This window comes from Podarcis gaigeae, assembly GCF_964106915.1.
Source record: "Podarcis gaigeae genome assembly, chromosome: 7".
NCBI lineage: Eukaryota > Metazoa > Chordata > Lepidosauria > Squamata > Lacertidae > Podarcis > Podarcis gaigeae.
The window spans coordinates 27,048,846-27,068,422 of NC_139683.1; the positions used below are offsets into that span (position 1 = coordinate 27,048,846).

The following is a 19,577-nucleotide window of genomic DNA, read 5'->3' on the forward strand; positions in this document are numbered from 1 at the left end:
CTCATTGCATTAGGAATGAAAGCAATCCAGTATGTTCTGTAACTTTGAAAACACAGAGTCAAGCTGCCAAATATTTAATTTTTCATAAAAATAAAATTGACCCATGAAAGAATTAAGCCTGGACAAGAAAAGAGTCGTTTTCTAGTGATATCTCATAATGGTATTTCATTTTCTTTATAAATGCTTGGATAATATATTTGTTGCATTTTATGCTACACTAATTTAGTTTCCGTTAAGAATGATTACGTAAGAGAGCCACTGAAAAACTCAAGTAAATGTAAACAAATGTGAAAGTTCTTCTCAAGTTGTTGCAAAAGGGTGGATTAAAAAAACACAAGCACTGTTCCCTATTGTAACTGAAAGGGATGTCATGCGCTTTCATGGTATCTCAGCAAGGATAAGCCGGAAAAGTATTTGGCACAGGCATCTTCTTTGTGGAACAAAATATTATGGCATGTTGCAAAATGTAGACACTTGCTTCTAGGTCTGGGGTTCCTTCAGATACCTTTTCAAGCTAACTAACTCTGAATCCGATACCTGTACTCAAGTGATGCGGCAATCAATGAGATAAATGTATTGCAACTAAAGCACCACTGATTTCAACTATTCATTCATCCTTAGGATAAATTTGAAGAGTTTTTCCACTTGAATAAAACGTCAAATGCCTTTTTGGTCACATTGCTTTTACTAAAGAGTACTATTTATTTGACAGTTGAATCAACAGACCTTTTTGAGTCCTTTTGCTCACTATAACTGTGTTCAGAAAAAGCAAGTATCAGATGCGTTTTCAGATAATACCGTGTACCAATAAATATTTTAAACAGGGTCTTTATTCTTCCCCATATTGTAAGCTAAAACATACTGCCTAAGAAGTGCTGTTTCTATGTAACTATCACTTGACAAATGCAATTACATTTTGAAATCATTATGCACTAGTGAAGAACTGTGTTTGAGAGTCTCCACTTCAGACATCTGTTTCAGTGCTATTTTTCTAGAAAAAGAGAACATCTCTTATAATGGCAATGTTGCCCACCTGAGAGGAACTGGCAAGTTCCAGCTGAAAAAAGCCCTGCTGATTCTAATTTATTTTGCACACCCTTGACCTTTGTCAAAGGAGGGTGGGTGCAAGCTGGGGCCTGTACTTGAAAAACTGAACAGTATTCTAGATGCTGACATCAGCTTTCATTTTGATGTCTCAATCTTCAAGACAGAAAACACATTTTTACAGCTTTCTTGAAAATGAGTGGTGTGCTAAGCTGGGGTTTACACTTGAAATGCTGAATGCTGTCTTGAATGTGGTCACTAGTTTCATTCTAGGAACTCACTTGAGTTTCGCTTGATTTCCAAGTCACTATGTTACATAGAATGCTTTCTCTTTAAAAAGGGGGGGGGGATCGTATACAAAATATCTGCAATTTAGGGAAGTACATGGTTCTACTTACTATTTCAAATTTAAATACATCTTTCTTTGTTTAGATCAGAACACGAATGATCTCTGTATGTAAACAGTAAAGTCAATCCACATGCTTAAATTTAGGATCAAGTTTAAGAAACAGCCCTGTTTTCTGTAGCACTGCAATTAATTACATGAGATGAGAATACAAATTGCAAACCAGGAGGAATTGCAGCATAGAAATACTTTTTTCAGTTCCGGCACCTCTCAGGTGGGCGCCTTTGCCATTATAAGAGAACAAGGCGAGTTTTCTAGTAAAATAGCACTGGAAACACTGAAGATAAAACACGCAAAGGAATAAAAGTGGAAAAGCAAGCAAGCATGTGAACGTCCTATCAAACTGCTTGCTTCTCCATGGAATGTTCTTTTTTCCAAAGGTTGCCAGGATACACAGCTTTCTTATAATCAAAGTTCCTATGAGCAAAGAAATCCTTCTTAATATGTACCAATTCCCTTTCTTTTTAAAAACGCTCCAACACATTTTCTTCTGTGTTGAAAATTATGCATGCCAAATGTTAAAGCCAAGTTATAAACTTCTAGAAAACAGGATTTATAATGGAAATCAAGCACTACGTAATCACTGGACACACGTTAAAAATGTTCTTTTGCAGTTTTAAGGTCTGACCCTAAATCTTCAGGGGGGGAGAAACACTTATCAGAATTTCAGATTAAGGTGCATGGATCATAACAGAGAAGCCAAAAGAAACCACAGTAACCTAGGCTAGTTAGAGTTTACATTATAAAACTTTTACCTCACTGTTAAACAATGCCATTAACTTCATCCATTTTCAGAAGGAGAGTCAAGGCTGCCAAAACACACCAACTGTACAGCTGTAGGAAATAATTCCTGCCCACCACTAAATCACTTCTCTGCCACCATTGTTCCAACACAACTGTGTATTTCACATTGAATATGGATATAGCACAAAATGCTATGTTCTGTTTCTGTTCTTAAGAGTGCCACAATAGTTGCAACTTGCCAGCTGGGCGAGATCCTGGGTTTATTGCTTGCTCTAGGGTACAGCAATCCCAAAGAGTTCGTGGCCGCTGTGATTAAAGCATTTGTATGAGCACAGAAGTGCCTTGACAGGTAAGAGCTCCAAGTTTCTGCTAGTCTTCATTCGCTTTTTAAAAGAAAGGGGAAAATATAACAGCATAACTGTTAGCGTATTTTACAGAGCATATTCATTTTTATAAATTGTAGCAATGTATAAATTGAGGGGTCCTCATGAACCTCTCTGACACAACACAGTCAACCCTTACATTCAGATTTGCTCAGACAAAATGAACAACAAAGAGCTGGCAGAAATGATGTTTAAAAATAATAACATTTGTGTCAGAGCTATAGTTGCCCTCGCACATTTATCTCTAAATAGAAAGGCAGCAGGAATTTTACATCTGCGAAGAACAATCCAGCACTATGTAATCTGGTGGGGAAATGGGCCAGCAGGAGTCAAGGGAAAGCTAATTTACTGGATGGCATTCAAAATTAGTAATTGGAGGAGCAGGACGGTGAAACTGAAAATCAAGATGTTATACCCTGTTGATGAGGTGTTAGGAAACAGTGTCAGATTTGCCACTTCAGCACAAGCCTCAAGAAAGGGCATCATGCAGTGTCCTTTCAGAGACCTTACCCAGGAGAAATATTGATTCTATTATGAAACATAATATTTTATGTAGAGATTCTGTCTGAGCTTCCATGATTTTATGTCCTCCCTTAGTCCAGAGATTAATCCTAGCAGTCTTTTGGGGGGGGGTGGGGGGGCATAATCTGTGTGTCCTCCCCCTAGTGACCCTTTCACCATGGTAGTGGAACTGCCAGCGGGCACTATCAAGTTATGGTTCCCATATAAGGTGACATCTTTCTACTGACATTTGCATGTGCACAGGAGGAGGTACTGAGTTGTATACCCCATGGTAACAGCCACAGATGGTCCAGACCTGTGGTTTTTATGATATCTAAAACAACAACACCCGACAAAACCAGGGTTTCTGAATAGCTACCAAACCAAGAACTGATTATTTGCAGCTGCTTTGCTATAGTACCTAGAATGACAAATCTTGGTTTGAGATGTAGCAGAAGGGTACTGTATGAGAAAAGTAACCCTCAGGTTCTGCGTGGCACATTTAAACTGGCCACTGACCCGCCTAGGCCTCAACCTAATTGCCAGATCAGGTTCAGGGGCCACTGTCATGAGCTTGCGAGGCTGAAATGTGTCTCTGAAGGACGGGGGGGCAGGATGCGAATTACATAAACAAATGGAACGCAATCAAAGAAAACACGAGATTACAGATGAGATAAGTGAATTAATAAATAACAGCAGAAGTGGTATTAAAAAACAGAGAAAGCTGAGATAGTTTAGACAGGAGATGGCTGGCCACTGATGGAAACCAAATGCTGAACCAGAAGTATTCTCCTTATAACTGGGACCCAATAATTTTTAATGCACACGTGCAGAAAGAAAATTTTGAAGGTGCTCATGGAAAACATGCCGCAGCAGAACCTAGCAAAAGTCTGGTGATGCAATGAACCCAGCTTTAAATAATACATGAGTCAGGAAAAATTACCTGTCTTATATCCACGAACTGTACACATTCTAGCCACATGCCCAGAAAGCCACGTCTGCACTGAGCACATTCTTGTTTATGGGCAAGCATCTTCTGTGCATTTAAGTTCTGCTTTAGCGCTCTGTGTAAATTAAAGTTTTTCTTTTCCAGTTGATCAAGAATAAATCTTGCTGTTAGTTCCTGTATGATTAAAAAGACAGAATAGCATATATTATTCAAAAGACTTGAAAGAGAACCTCAAAGTGAATGCTTTTAACCCCGGACACTTAGCAGGAGAATCTGTGAGCATATGGCTCCATATTTTAATAATCTCTTATCCAGATGGGTCTTGTAGCCTTTTTACCCCAAGTTGCACAGCTCTGTTTACAAAAGGCTCTGCCTGATAGGGGTAAAAGAGTTGTTCTCTCTGTCTCCAGACGTGCGGTAACCATGAGGCACTGTTAATTTATTGTAAAGGATAGATCAGGTGCCACACTCAAATCTAGCTCCAGGAAGGACGTTTTTCAATCAGTGTCTGTTGATGGAACTTGGAGGAGGGAGCTGTTGCCAGCCAGTGTGGACAATACTAGATGGTAACTCCCTGTGTTCCTATCTGGACATGTTCCTTTTTCCTGACAGAGTGCTTATTAATTTCACAAAGCATGCTAGACTTTTCTACCCACAGACAGCCAGTTAAAGAATTCAGTGCTATTTGTATAACTATTTACAAGATGCAATCAATTTTAAAGCTTCCAAATTAATCTGTTATTTTACAATTTGAGCAAGAATTCAATTCTAACCTCAGATTAATACTGAAATAGCTAATCCTTTTTGTCAAAGATGTCCTGAAAATGCTCAGATTGCTCCATTCTGCTTTTTTTCCAGCAAAAATACTTATTTTGTAATTATGAATGATTTGCAAAAAGATATACCACCCCAAGGAGGTTAATTTTGTAGAATTTGGAAATAATTTCTGTTTTTTCTTTAAAAAATAGATTTGTGTTAAGGTCTTTAAAAAACCAAGTTAGCTTTTAACTTATTACTCATTGCAAAATCATTAACTCAAACAGAACCAAAAAGAGTAGCCATAGACTCCTATGGGAATATAAAATGGCTCACAGTAAGAGAAAAGCAAATTTATTTATAGCAATTGAGATACAGTTTGCTGAAGCCACACAATGCAAAATATACATAGCCATAAAGTACATTTGCAGCCTTTCACAGACACATTTTTTCACAGACCCACTTGTGGATGTGCTGTTCAAATTCTCAGCTCGGTTATTGTTAAAGGCTTTATTCCAAAATTCACTACATCGCCCAAACACATATCAGACTACAGGTTAGTTCAGAAGTTCACAGCAGAGCTCCAGGACACATGGCTAGGCATTAAGCTAAGACATTGTCCCAATACTCGCCACACTCAGGGCCTTGAAATGTTTTTGAGGTGCTATCATCTGGAGAAGAGTCAAAACCAGACCTTATCAGGAAGCTGGTCTGCTTTCAGCTGCTTAGAGCATCCTTCAATGCAATAAGAATTACTTTTGTACTATATGGTTCTTTGTAGGTCTTGGTGAAATATACACTTTGTCTACCTTGTTGAAAACTTCTTCTCATTAATATACTGTTGTTACCGTTCTGTGCCTTTCAGTGCTTTTTTGTGGCTGTAATATAGAACTGTGCTCATGTATGTGATTTTAAATATCTTCTCCATGTATTTCAGCATTTTTCAATCTTTGGAGAGTTGCACAGGTTTCACTAACATTTTGCTCTTTAAAAGGATGGGGCAGAAACAGTGTTCATTCAGTGCTTGTGCTCTTTAAAAGGAACGGGTAGAAACAGCTACTATTAACTTTTTTTCCTCTGTACTTAAATACTGTTGGAAAGTGGTTGGCTTCCACCATAGCATCTATTATTATTTTCCAAGAAATCACTACAATTTATCAAAATCCTGAAACTTTAATTAACTTAATTTCAAACTCTGTCCACCAGACTAAGGATCATTTTTAGTAAGTAAAAATATCTCTTGGAATACAGAATGGTTATTTAGATCGTTTGAATGACAAGGATTTGGATTACTCTGAAATCTGAAAAAGTCATTTTTAAGCTATAGGGTGGTATTCAACTAAGTCATACCCAGAGATGACCCACTGAGATCTATGGACTTAAGTTAGTCCATTCTTATCTATAGTTTTGAAAAGTTTTCTCCAGTAACCTTAAGAGTCAAAATGTCCTCCTCTTGTATGGCACTAACTGGATGTTTCTGAAGCAGTGGATTACTTTCACAATAAAGTTCCTCCAGTTCAAGATCTTCCATCTGTTTAAACAACAGAAGAAATACAGGAAACATCAATACTTTCAACAAAATGTTTACCAAATGTCATTTCCAATGAGAAGGCAGAGTGTTTTATCTCCTGATCAGATAAAAGTTGCAGGCAACTTCTTGTAGCTTGGCAGATCAAATTCAGGTCACAGGTTAGCCACCCTTATTCTAAAGAGAGGTCAGGAAGGAGCATCTACCCCATGAGATCTCCAGCTTGACATGTTGATATTGCTGGCTGCTTTAGTATTAGACTTTGATTGCAGTTGCAAAAACAGGCATACTGACTTGGAAGAAAGTCCCTGTGAACTAAGTCAGGGGCAAACAATTTCATGTTCAATTCATTGATTAAACTTGCATCTTTAAAAATAATAATAATAGTAAGCACCAAAGGGGTCTAATCAAAGTCTGCAGCTGGTGCCCCTCCAGTCCAAATATTAAGCACTGCTGTCCTCAGAGGACTCCATTGTTGAAGTCCCAGAGAGACCAGAGGCTCCGTTGCTTAATTGCAGCAGGACATTACTATAGCAGGTGGCACCCTTCAACTGAAGAAGTACCTTCCTCTACTGAAGAGCTTTCCAAACTGTGTGTCATGGCACGCTTATGTCGGCTGCAGTGTGTAGGTGTGTCACATGACTGCTCCCCACGCTCCTCCCAGGGCTGGAAAGGGGTTAAGGGGTTTGCTAGTAAACCTGAATTACTGTGTCGTGAAATGATGCATGTCTAAAAAGTGTGTCACGAACAGGGGAAAGTTTGGAAAGCTCTGCTGTACAGACAGGGCTAACAATGGGATGTAACTGCTACCATAGTTGGTTTTGTTGCTGAAGCGGTACCCTATAACACAGTCTGAGATTCACATCCAGCCTGAACTTCACCTTGCCTTCCTCCGCTTTCAGACAGCCTCGCCTCACCTCACCTTGCATCCCACCTGTGCCTACTTAGCATTGTGTTGTTCTGCACCTAGCCTGACCCTCACCTTACCACAAAACAAGACAATGCCACCACCCATTTTCCAGCCCTTAGGCAGGAGAGACTGTACAGGGCATGGTGACTTTGGCAACAGGACTTTCCAGCAGTCCATTATGTGCAATGGGCTTACCATAAAACTAGTAGCTGACCAGGAGGGAAAAGCTATTCAAATGGATCTGGAAGAAATTATTCATAGTTAGGCCATCCCCACTGTCAACTGTGTAACAAGCTGAGTTATTATACCCTTGATTTCTAGAGCTACCAAAGAGTCCTGACACACTGTGCTGTTTGCTGGAAAACCATCCAAGAATGTCTTTTTTCCTTATGGTTTGATGAAATTTCTCTAAGTAATTTACAAACCATCTTGAAATAAATGGTACTGATTCTTTGTTCCTTCTGTAATGATTACTATTCCTCTTATACACATTCTGGTCTATGAATACTTTCCAATGACAAATCAGTAAAAATTATTTTAAATCACAAGTTCATATGCTACATAAGCAAATATTAAGTGGGCTCCTTTGAGAGGAAGCGCATAATAGAAATTTGCTTAATGATATTGCATTTAGCTTAATTTGATACTATGTGGTTTTATGAAACAACCTAAGCTTATCTAACTCTAATGTTTTATTAGATAGAGCATACAAAGATAGGTAAATCGATAGATAACAATTCTGCTGATATTATATAAGCAACTACTCAATGTAAGCAAAGCTAGAAGACCCTGACTTACTGAGAACACCTGTATTAAACGTATAAACACAGAGAGAGGATTCTGTGCCGCTGGTATATCTGTAAAACCTTTTATTGTCTTTCCACAAATGAAAGCTTGAGATTTTGTGACATTAAAAAGTTCATACCTCCAGGGCAAGATGAGTGAATAGGCAATTACATTCTGGGTCACATAGTTTGTAGCAATCACCATAAAAATATATCACTTTCTTACAGCTTTTTTTTTTTCAAATTATAACTATGACAGAATCTCTGAGGTGTAATCCAAAATCTCCTTTACAAGAAACGTCAAAAGATGATTTCATTCTCATAAAATATAGTGAAGAACAGATCAGTAAGTTTGGAACTCTTGAGTTCTATAGCTAGCACAGGTTCCACATAAAAAATGACTACTAGCTGTTCATGACAATGAATTTAGCAGATATTTATTAATCCAGCCAAAGTTAAAACTCTTAAAGCCCATTGATTTCAATGGAAAAGTTTTTAAATGTGCTAGCACTGAAAACAGTGGGACTTAAAAGTGCTTAAATTTAGGTCGATTATACCAACAATTGTTTAAAAGGCTCAGCAGGATATAGAAGGCTAGGTATTTGTTTGCATTTTCAGCAAAGCATAAATGGCAGTTAACTGTTGCAACAAGCACAATTCTTCAATAATTATAATCTGGGCAGTTGTGTAATAAGAACTCTCTAAATATTTTTTTAAAGTAACAAAATTAAACAGTATTGATATGGTTCTAATGAATTTTTCTATGCATACCTACTTGGGAGAAGGAAGTTGCATTGAACTAAAAAAATGTTACTTCAGAGCAAATATCCATAAAACTGACATGTTCAACACTTTCAAATCCCTTAGTTAAAAGCTAAAATATTGAAGTGCTTAACTCTGCCTCTTAAACTGACTTAGGGGCGAACTGCATCTTAATGCACACATGTAAAATTAGAGTCTCAAGACCACCTTTCAAAAGTTAGATGTACTCAGCTGTGTGTGGATAGTGCCAATTCTTTTTCCATTGGGAGAAATACTCAATTCTTTTCTAAATCTAGGTCTGTTTGGCTGCAAATATCCTTTTAAAAAATGAATCCTTTATTTCTGCCCAAATACAAATTGGCTCACAGACAAACTTTACATTCCCCCCACCCCCATTATGTGAGTTTTATAGTTCAAAAGAGCCATATTTTCATGCCAATATACGCACTGTTTACATTGCAGAATACTTGCAACCTTTCGTTCCTTTTAATTTACATAATTCTAGTACATGTAAAATGATAGGTGCAAGAAGGCGTTCTAGTTCCAAAATCTATTTGGTTTGATAACATGCTTGTTTGGAGTTTCATAATTTTTTGAATATTTTCCTTCTGAAATTTTTTAAAGTACAGCCAAAATAATCTAGAAAAGGGCCTTTGCACATGTAAAAGTATAATGTATTCATATGAGAACACTAGTTCCTCAGTAAAGTATTTTCTACTGTGCTCTCAAATGGAAGAGATGAATTTATTTTGTCCATCACAGATGTCAAGTGGAAGACTAGAAAGCCACTTCTAACAAGTGGAAGGATAGTGGCTTCCATTATGAATGATAAACTCATCAAAATAAATAGATAAAGCAAATACCACAAAAAGAACCCTTTAGAAAAGTACTGCTAACAAATCATACCTAATCAAACTTTATATTTAAATGCTATCCCTTGAATTTGAAGTTGATTACTTGAATTCATAGATGTGTATCTCTTGAAACAAGTTTCAGAAACTGAATTCCTAAATACAGGCTTTCTTATGCTTGCAGATGACTTCTGGTCTTCTTCAGTAGTTGTTTTTTGCTAGTGAAAGATGTATTTTCTATTTTGCTAGCAGTATCGTTTTTAATAGTTGCATTATGAATGACTCAGTTTGCCTCGACACCCCTGAAATTGCACATGACTTGCACCATGCTACTCTTCTATTTCCACCGGGAATAGTACATATAGTACAGCATGATATGTTAAATTCACTGCTTCACACAACAGGGTAGAGTTTGCTAACGTAAAGAAACAGGCCTGGACCAAAGCAGGAAACACAAATGGTGCCCGCTTCTTCACACTAAATAACAGAAGATTCTCCTTTACAAGCCTAGCTGAAAAGAATGGGTGTTGCAGATTTCACATTTCTGTTCATCTTGATGTTGCTTAGTAAGCCCTTTCCTGGATTGTGCCCTATAGGCCAGACCTCTGCCTTCCACTCTACTAAAATTTAATGGAACCTATTATCCCTTGCCTTAGGCAACTACCACACACTACCTCATATTAGGGTCGTTTTTGGTAGGGAAGCTGAGTCATTAATGTCTAATGGCAGCTCTTTGCATTACTCATCAAATACATTTAATAATAATAATAATAATAATAATAATAATAATAATAATAATAATATCGTTATTGTCATTGCCCCCTCTCGGGGACAGCGAAATTATTCTGATATCAAACGAGTGCTTTCTGCAACAATGCCATGATATATTCAGGTACACAAATATTTGAAACACACATGAGCACAAGGGGATGCTGTCCATGCTTCAGCAGCAAACACAGTTGTAGTTGAGAAAAAGAAAAAGAAAAACAGTTTGCCATGTAATGTACCTGCAGTAGGAAATCACTCTGTGGTTAAAGGCTGTTGGTCAGATAAACTGGAATATTGTGAAACCATATGCAAAGACTGAACATTCAAACGTTCAAGAAAATTATTTTCTACGGGTGAACTTTTCCAGTTGGCTTTTCTGTATTAGTAAGAAACTGAGTTGAGCAGTGTGACATTATGTAGTGCTGCCCTCAGGTGTTTGCTGATATTATTGCAGCATGCAATAAGCATTTCTTTATATACAGTGGATGCTCGGGTTGCGAACGTGATCTGTGTGGGATGCACGTTCGCAACCTTCAGCATTCGCAACCCGCAGTGGCGCATCTGCGCTTGCACAGGTTGCGATTTGGGACATCTGCGCATGTGCAAAGCGTGATTTAACCCGTTCCAGTACTTCCGGGTTTCGGTGGGTGCGTAACCCGAAAAAACACAACCTGAAGCAGCTGTAACCCGAGGTATGACTGTATTGGGTGGGGTTGGGGTCCAGAGAGCTGTAAGCATACTGCCCTTCACATTGGGCAACTTTCCTGCCTGCTGCTCCAGTTACTAGAATTGCCATCTTTTGCTCAATCACTTTTTATGGTGTATCCATATTCCATTTTACTAATTTTCATAATGTACAGATTATTCCACTAAAGAGATCTATTAATAGTCCTACTTACTGCTGTTGGGAAGATCTGGATATTGTTTCCAGCTACATCTAGAACTCTAAGCCTCTTCAATTTGCAAAGTCCCTAGTGAAAAACGATAAATTTAGTAAAAGCCAAAGGAGCCTTAGCAACATTAAAGTAAATTATATTGACTCGGACATCAGAGGTGAAAGGACAAAAATAAAACAGTTGTCAGAAGTGGGAGAATAAAAAACATACAGGGAAAGCTGAAAATGTATTCTAAGAGGGACTAGATTTTAGTTGGTATTAAAACAAAGTATTTAGAATATTTACCTCTCTGGGGGTATGTTTAAAAATTGAAAATTGATACAGAAGGTAACAAAAGACGACATAGATGATAGAGGTGAGACAGATAGGAAAAGAATATGTATTTAGGTTATTTGCACTTGCTTAGGCAGAGGGCTTATTCACACTTCCGCTAATGCCATGCCTGGAAAGCAGGGGTCCAAGGAGTTTTCCGTTTGACTCGTGCTTACTAGGCATGGGTCCAGGTGGTTTTCCCCTTGCCCCACTCCTTTCCAAGAGAAACCCGCTTAGGCTGGAAGAAATAGCAAACCAGGGAAAACCCAAATTGCCATTTGCTCTGACTGAGCGCTAAAGAGCAGTTTTCCCCAGGGGAAAGCAGCGGGACAAGAGGAAGTGTAGACAAGCCCTTAGTTTCAGTAGTGAATGGTAACTAGGTGGTTCTGCTAAAGGCTTCAAAGAAAAGGAGGGATTTAAAGGAAGAGAAACACAATATCACAGTGGTATTTTGGGAAGCAATTCTGGGCATAGCAGGCAGCAAAGCAGAAAGGCAAGATGAGGTTCCATCCAAAGCAAAAGCTATTTTCCTTTAATCCACCCATGGTAATTCTTCATTAATTGTAATGTTAGGGTATTTTCAGGGCTGAGCATTTCCCATATGGTGAATATCATTAATGTGCTTATATGAATTCCCTCCACCTTCTTAGTTTAGCAAAACATAACAGATTCTAGGATGTAGCTAACTAAATTCTACTCATAGTAGTAGCAGTAGTAGTAATAGTAGTAGTAGTTATAGGCATGGGTAGTTCTTGGTTTACTGACTGTTGTATGCTGGGAGTGAAATAAAGCATGATCACTGGTTCAGATGTAATGCTAAGTCAGGGATTGTGGCTTGCTTCTTCCCAGTGTGAGCAGAGAAGAGCAAACACAGTAAACAATTAACTATGGCTTACCACGATGTGCTAACTGGCTATAAACAGTCTGCACAACACAAGCTGATTAGAAAAAAATGATCCCTGTACAAACTGCATATGACTTTTGTATTGGTCTCAAGAAAACACAGTTTTCAAAGCACACCACTACTCACATCAGGAAGTTCTTCTATTTGATTTCTTGCCAAAATCAAGATCTTGAGTTTTCTCAGGTATTTAATCTCTTCAGGGAGCGCAGTGATGGAATTGTTGAACAAATGGAGTTCACACAACTTTCGGAGATAACAGAATTCTTTGGGAATTTTTTGCAGTTGGTTATTGTCTAAACTCAAGCATTCAAGATGTTCAAGCCTATGAAAGGAACAAAGAATTCCAAGCCTCCAACTCTATTTTTCTTTTGTATGTTTACCAGTGAATGTTGGTCTACACATCTGCATCTAGATAGATTTTAATACAAAACAGGATTAAAAGTTGTTAATTAGTCTATCAAGTGAATGTACCTCAATCACCTTACTGCCAATAAAGGTATAGAAAAAGCACTAGAACTCAAAATTAATGTGGTAGTTTTTAATTCATAGGTCAGAGTTATGTTTCTCATAGGTAAGAGTTAACCCTGTAACTAAGCACAATCAACTGAAGATGTAGCAGCCCAATAAGTAACTGTTTATCATCAAAGGAGCAAGTAGGCCTGGCATTGTGAAGACCTTCTTTGAACAGGCTTTTGGGAATTGACTGCTTTGAATAAAAGGGCTGGTGCTATGCTGTTTTTATTGTAATTGTTTGTATGTTTAAAACAAATTTTATATATGTACTGTATATGGTTTTATTTCTATTTAAATGTTTAATTGTTTTTAATTATTGTTGTTTTTCTCTATATTTTTAGTGATTTTTGTTTTTATTTGTAAGCTACCTTGATTCCCATCAAGGAAACAAGTGGGGTATAAATAAGTATATAATAATAAAGGAATGGCTGCTGACATGGATGGAACCTAAACCCTATGATGCGTACAATACCACAAAACATTATATTTAAATATCTAGCTTAAGATTTCTATAGGAGCCCTTTTGCAATCCTAATGTAACCATATGAGAACTTGGGTCTACCTGATGTAACACTAACGTGGACAGAACAGAAGCAATTTTTAGTACAGCTAGTGAGTCTGAAACAAAAGAAAAGTAGAATGGATGACTGGGGAGGGCACTGGTGTTATTTTATTTTTTCTGCTGCTATTGTCCAAAAAGTGTGAAGTGTGGAACCAAAATAAGGCATATAACTTGCTATATTTTATTGTTTTTGCCATTCAGTATTAAGGAATATATCACACCTTCTGCCCAGATAAACATGGGCAAATGCTATGTCTCATACTAATAAATAATGTTATAGGCAACTTAGGTAAAACTTCAAAATTATAGTAGTTACCTTTGTATCTCTGGAGGAAGATAACTAAGCTGGTTGTTGTTCAGATTGAGAAGTACTAAATTTTGCAATCCATCTGTAAAAAAAGACAGTTTTAAGATAAAGTATATATTATCTATATAGACCTGAATATGCATTTTAATGCCATTGCATTCCATTTTTGTCATTACAGTGTGTGTGTTTTTATTGATCAACAATGTAACTTCGGTGATCATTTGGTTACTAGGTAAGTACAGTACACTGTTTCAAGGGGAATATGAAGTGTTGCCAAAGGAGATAAGAAAGTATATGCTCAGAGAGGTGACAGGACAGAGTCATGGGAAACCCAAAATGGGAATCAATGATAGGATAATCCACAGTATGAAACAGGAACAATAACAGTCCAGTTCTATGCATAGTTGCTTGCAAGAAAGTTCTCCTGAATAAAGGGAAGTTCCTCCTAGGGCAGTGTGGACAGAGTGACAGCAAGGGAACAAAATGAGAACAGAAAGCAGGTTTGTAAACTTGGCTACAACGTCATAAACAGCCTAAATCTCACTGATTGCCCATGCAGTTACATATATATTAATTACAAACATCGTACATTTGGGGAACTGAGACTATTTAGGGCTACAATGTTTAGTAAGACAGATTATTAAAAACATTTAAACGTAGACTGCTTAAAAAATGTCATAGAAGACTGGCACCATCTTAGAAATTTGCCTTATCTCAAAAGAATAAATGTTTTTCTCTAAGAGAGAAAACATCTTCTGCAACGTGTATACATCATCTAAAAAGAGTGTATTTTCTCCAAAACTATTAGGGTTTGCTCATACACAAATTTATTCAATTTGATTCACTGATGCTACAATCCTTTCCCCTCTAAATGACTTTTCCTGCTGTGCCTTGTCTTTCAGATTGTCAACATGAAAAGAGGAGATAGGAGGAGAGGGGCTGTCATATTATGAATATCTGTAGATCCTCCATTGGCTGAAGGGTTGGGTAAAAGCGCTTTAATTAAAAACTGGAAGTACGTCCCATTTAATACAACGATGCTTGTTTATGAGATAACAAGCATAGATTCAGAAACATGATTTATCAACTGTAAGTCTTTATGGAGCAGAATTTCTACAACAGAATATATTATATGTCACATTATATACACTGCACAATAAAATGATTTTGAGCAGGATGTGATATGAGCTTACCAAATATTAAGGGTGATATTCTGGTGATCTTGTTTCTAAACAAATGAAGAGTCTGCAAAGACTTGAGGTATTTCAGCTGCTCTGGAACCTCCTCAAAATTATTATTTCCCAAATTCAGTACCTTCAACTATAATAAAATATTTAATTAAACAGCCTTGCATCATTTCTTTCACCAAAACATCAGGCACATATGAAGAGTCTGCTGGATCAACCAATGGCCCAATTAGTCCAGCATCCTGTTCTCACAGCAGCCAACCATATGCATATGGGAAGCCCCAAAGCATGGCCTGAGCCTAGATGGTATTCATTTACTTAAATAGGTAAAGGTAAAGGGACCCCTGACCATTAGGTCCAGTCACGGATGACTCTGGGGTTGCGGCACTTGTCTCGCTTTACTGGCCAAGGGAGCCAGCGTACAGCTTCCGGGTCATGTGGCCAGCATGACTAAGCCGCTTCTGGCGAACCAGAGCAACACACAGAAATGCCATTTACCTTCCCGCCGGAGCAGTACCTATTTATCTACTTGCACTGCGTGCTTTCGAATTTACTTAATGCATTTACTTAAATTTACTTAATGCATTTACTTAAATGCATGCTATTAAATACTAACTTAAAGCTGAAAACATACCCAGTAATACTGGAACCTAATTCCAAATATAATGTTCAGCACCGTGTAAACCCCCTTAAACACACACACACACACACATTATTAAAACACTACTATGCTAGACAACATCCTGTTGTAGTATTGCTGGGCTTCTAGAATCCTAAATCTCCATTCTTTTTTATGACAACAGTCACAGCTCATGTTTGTACATGAGGGAATCTAGTCAGTTTCAGTCCATTATAATCAGTTTTTTATTTGAAAACTAAGAAAATAAATACCCTAAATCCAATATTATTTTTAAAATAGCATATTTCACCAGATCACACTGTGCTTTTGCAGTGTACCTTATGCTACAGAATGTGGTTTTGCCATTTTCTCTGTAAGCACTTTTCTGCACTAAGCCTCCTTTCTGTCTGTAATATGCTGTGATTTTAATTAGTTAGGCTATACAAAGCTGGTTGAACTAGGTTTGATCCATCCAAGTTACTTGCTTTAGTTATGCCCAAGAGTTTGAATACACTCACTAGGAATTTTAACTTTTCTTTCTTTAAACAGTAGGCCTGGAATTCTATCAGAAACTGCATCCTGAAATGATGAGACAAGTATCTCTTTCTCTTCCAAAACATGAGTTAGGAAGGAGAAGCAAAGAGAACCAAATACTTCTCCATATAAATCCACCATATGCCATTATGCCAAAGGAGAAAGCATGATAGGACTGCACCCATTCCGAGAAGAGAGGCTGGCACAGTGCTACTCAAAATAATTATGTATTGTGGTGTAGCCAGCACTTTCAACAACACTGCTTTCAGCATGAAGTATAAATATTTTACAATTGTGGAAAAATACACACTTTCGTGCCACAGTCATGGGGCTTTGTGAAAGTATTTTGAAGTAATTTGAGTTTTCCCAGAACATTTTTAAAATGTTGTTTTAAAAAGTGCATATTAGTCCCAGGTTGAATTATACTACCGCCAAGTTTCAGTCCGTCATAAAAAGTTCCATAACCACTTTTATGACCCATAAAAAATAAAGGCTTAAATTGAAAGATGTAAAGAACTATTCCCTTCCCTCCACCCCCAATCCAGCTGTTCAGTCAATGCCTTCTACTTGATCCCCGTTCTCTCCTAATTTAATATGATAAATAACCCAGAAACTAAGGGCACTGTCTAGTTAAATGTTATGTACCCTTAACCCCCATTGATTCTAATGGTAAAGTAGAGCTTTTAAAAAGCTCTTAAATCTCTGTCACTGAAACAAATGGAGCTTGAAAGTGTTAGCTTTGAACACTTGCATCCTCTATGACCATGAAGATTATAGCATCTTTACCTTTCCATTAGCAATCTAAAACTTGATAGTGGCATAAAATTTTGTCGCAAAGACAAATCGAATTGTTCAAAGAAAGCTGCACTACAGTTCCCAATGCTCTAAAAAAAAAGCTTTTTGGAAGGAACAAGCCCAATCTCACTTACAGAAGAACCACGTGTTCCTCTTGTTTTAAAAGCCACAACACAACTGGAAACCCTAGGACAGGGGTGGCCAACTCCCAAGAGGCTGCAATCTACTTTCTGAATTAAAATCTGTCAGTGATCTCAGCTCAAAGTTGTTGAGTTTTTTTAGGGAGGAGGGAAACCCTGTTTTTTAGGGGTTCAGCTCTAAGTTGTTCAGCTTTTTTTTTAGGGGAGCCAAAGTTGTTCTGTGGGGGGAGCCTGTGATCTACCAGTGATCTAGCACAGATGTCCAATGATCTACCAGTAGATCACGATCTACTGTACCTGTTGGACGTGCCTGCCCTAGGATGGTGCTTTGTACTATTTTTCCCCAATGAAGATTTTGAGCAGCGCTCCATTCCAGCTGTCCTGACATCACAAAGAGGGGTCCCCCCATCTTTGCTGCGCAATGCAGAAGAGATCCCAAGCCACTTGAGTACAGAAGTAATGATTGCCCTGGACAGTTTATCCTAGACCCGTGGTTCCCAACAGGGTCTACAGGGGGGCAATTTGATTTTTAAGGGGGGCAATTCAAGAATGAGTTATTAACAGTTAATAGCCTTTTAGGCTTCCTCCACGTGAATAGGAGTTCACTTTTTGAATAAGAATTATATGTCACCGGGGGGCGGGCGGCGTGTCAAGATTTTAGAGATGCTTAGGTGGGGCATGGCCTAAAAAAGGTTGGGAACCACTGTGGACCTAGACTAAGGTTACCAGATGTCCCCGTTTCCCGGGGACAGTCCCCCGATTTACAAATCAGTCCCCATACAGAATCCATTGAAGTTGAAAAGTGTCCCTGGATTCACTGAAAAAAATCTGGTAACCTTAACCTAGACCTATAGGGATGGCTTTTGAGCAGGTCCTGACCAGCCTGCCAAATGCCCCCCACCTGGCCGCCCCCCACCTTGCACTGTCTCTTTACCAGCAGCTGAGGGAAGAAAAGTCCTACCACTTTATTTTCATGCTAGGTTCATAGGCTTAAGTAACGCGGCGGGAAAGGCGCACAGGAGCAGGGCTGGGGGCGTGGGGCTGAAAGGTGGCAACCCTAGTGGTTACAGAGATGGAGGGACGAAGCCCCATGGCGCAGAATCCTCGACCAATGGATCTGCTGGGCCGCCTCACCCGGCCCAGAGCCTTCATATCCTGAGGCAGCCGGCGCAGGCTGTTGTCCCGCAAGCTCAGTCTCTCCAGGCTCTTCATCTTCCCCAACCCCCGCGGCAGGCGGCGTAGCCCCCGCGCCTTCAGCGACAGGCAGCGAGTCCCTGGCCCACCGCGCAGAGCCCGGAGCAGCTCCGCCGTCATGTTTCCTTTCCCTCCGGCCCGGTCAGCTCCGCGGCGCCGTAGAAACCGCGGGCGTAAACAAGGCCTCGCCGTCGCCATGGTAACGGCGGAAGCGGCGCGTCGTCCTGAGGCCTCGCGGGCATGGTAACATGCGTCTACGTTACGAGGCCGCCATGAGACCGCGCATGCGCAAGGGAGAGGCATAGAGACCGGAGTGGGTGATGGGAACTGTAGTCCGGCAATGTTAGGAAAGCCGCAGACAGATGCCCGGTCCCTGCAAATAAGTTGTTGAAGCAGGGGCAGCGAGGGGAGGAGATAAGGGCGACTAGTCGTGATTTTTGGCTGCTTCTCTTTATAAAAAGGCGCAGTAGGAACTGGACAAGAAGAAATAGCATTTTTTGTAGGTGGACAACAACAAAACACAAATGCAGGAGTGTAGAAATTACCTATCTCTAGGATGGGGCCAGGAAGGGGAGGCTGGGACATAGGAACATTGGAAGCTGCCTACTGAGTCGGACCATTTCATCCATCTAGCTTACTACTGTCTACACTGACTGGCAGGGTCTTCCCCTGGTTTCAGACACGTTTTTCTCCCAGACCTGTCTGGAGATGCAGAGGATTGAACCTTCCGCATGTGCTGATGCAAAATGACAGGAATAGTTCCACGTACATTATTTCTTCTAACTCCAATGTTTTTCAAAAGTTTATTTTGCATTTCTTTTAAAATCTTTAGTCCCAGGAACTCAAGCACAGGAAAACTGGCTTTGTATATATTTATATTTATATATATGAATGAGGAAAGTGATGCCTGCTTTAAGATGGTGCTACAGCAGGTTTTTTTAAAAAAATCTATTAATCTGTCTGAATAATCATCAGGGCCCTTTTTCAATTAAAAGTTTTTAACTCTGATGAAATGGTGCATCCCTAAAAACAGCACATGTATTCCGTTTTACAGATGTATAAAATCTCCTTCCACCAGCATCCTCAGCAACTTTTACTGCGATTTGTAGAGAGCAAAGAGCAAACCTTAAGTGCCCCTCCCCTACTTCATTAACTTATATTTTGGAAATAGCCCAGGCTAACATTGTGGGGTGTGTGGTTTTGGGGGGAGCTCTTCCCTTGCCAGCC

General features: G+C 39.0%; 1 protein-coding gene across 3 annotated transcripts; it reads right to left on the reverse strand.

Annotated features, from left to right (window-relative positions):
- Window positions 1-666: 666 nt before the first annotated feature.
- On the reverse strand, window positions 667-18,668 carry LRRC69 (leucine rich repeat containing 69). 3 transcript variants are annotated; one of them, XR_014566765.1, is made up of 9 exons: window positions 18,291-18,668; window positions 15,075-15,201; window positions 13,891-13,963; window positions 12,626-12,821; window positions 11,287-11,358; window positions 6,213-6,314; window positions 4,022-4,201; window positions 1,693-2,577; window positions 667-1,043 (listed from the first exon to the last, which is right to left on the reverse strand). XR_014566765.1 is itself a non-coding variant. In XM_083748816.1 (8 exons), the coding sequence occupies exons 1-8, from the start codon at window positions 18,651-18,653 to the stop codon at window positions 2,467-2,469; spliced, it is 1,224 nt and encodes a 407-aa protein (XP_083604942.1). In that variant the 5' UTR covers window positions 18,654-18,668; the 3' UTR covers window positions 667-2,466. The 3 variants fall into 3 exon arrangements, 2 of the variants coding, with proteins under 2 accessions (XP_083604942.1, XP_083604943.1); XM_083748816.1 differs by having other exon boundaries at window positions 667-2,577; XM_083748817.1 differs by lacking the exon at window positions 11,287-11,358 and having other exon boundaries at window positions 667-2,577; window positions 18,291-18,595.
- Window positions 18,669-19,577: the final 909 nt, after the last annotated feature.

Bases quoted from the DNA above. Each gene is read 5' to 3' on its own strand.
- LRRC69 (XM_083748816.1), bottom strand. From the start codon at position 18,653: ATGCCTCTCCCTTGCGCATGCGCGGTCTCATGGCGGCCTCGTAACGTA. The intron at 15,202-18,290 runs GTGAGGCGGCCC...ATTTTATTATAG, and splicing joins ATATGAAGGCTCTGGGCCGG to TTGAAGGTACTGAATTTGGG. The intron at 2,578-4,021 runs GTAATTTTTCCT...TCTTTTAAAAAG, and splicing joins AGTTCGTGGATATAAGACAG to CGAATGAAGACTAGCAGAAA.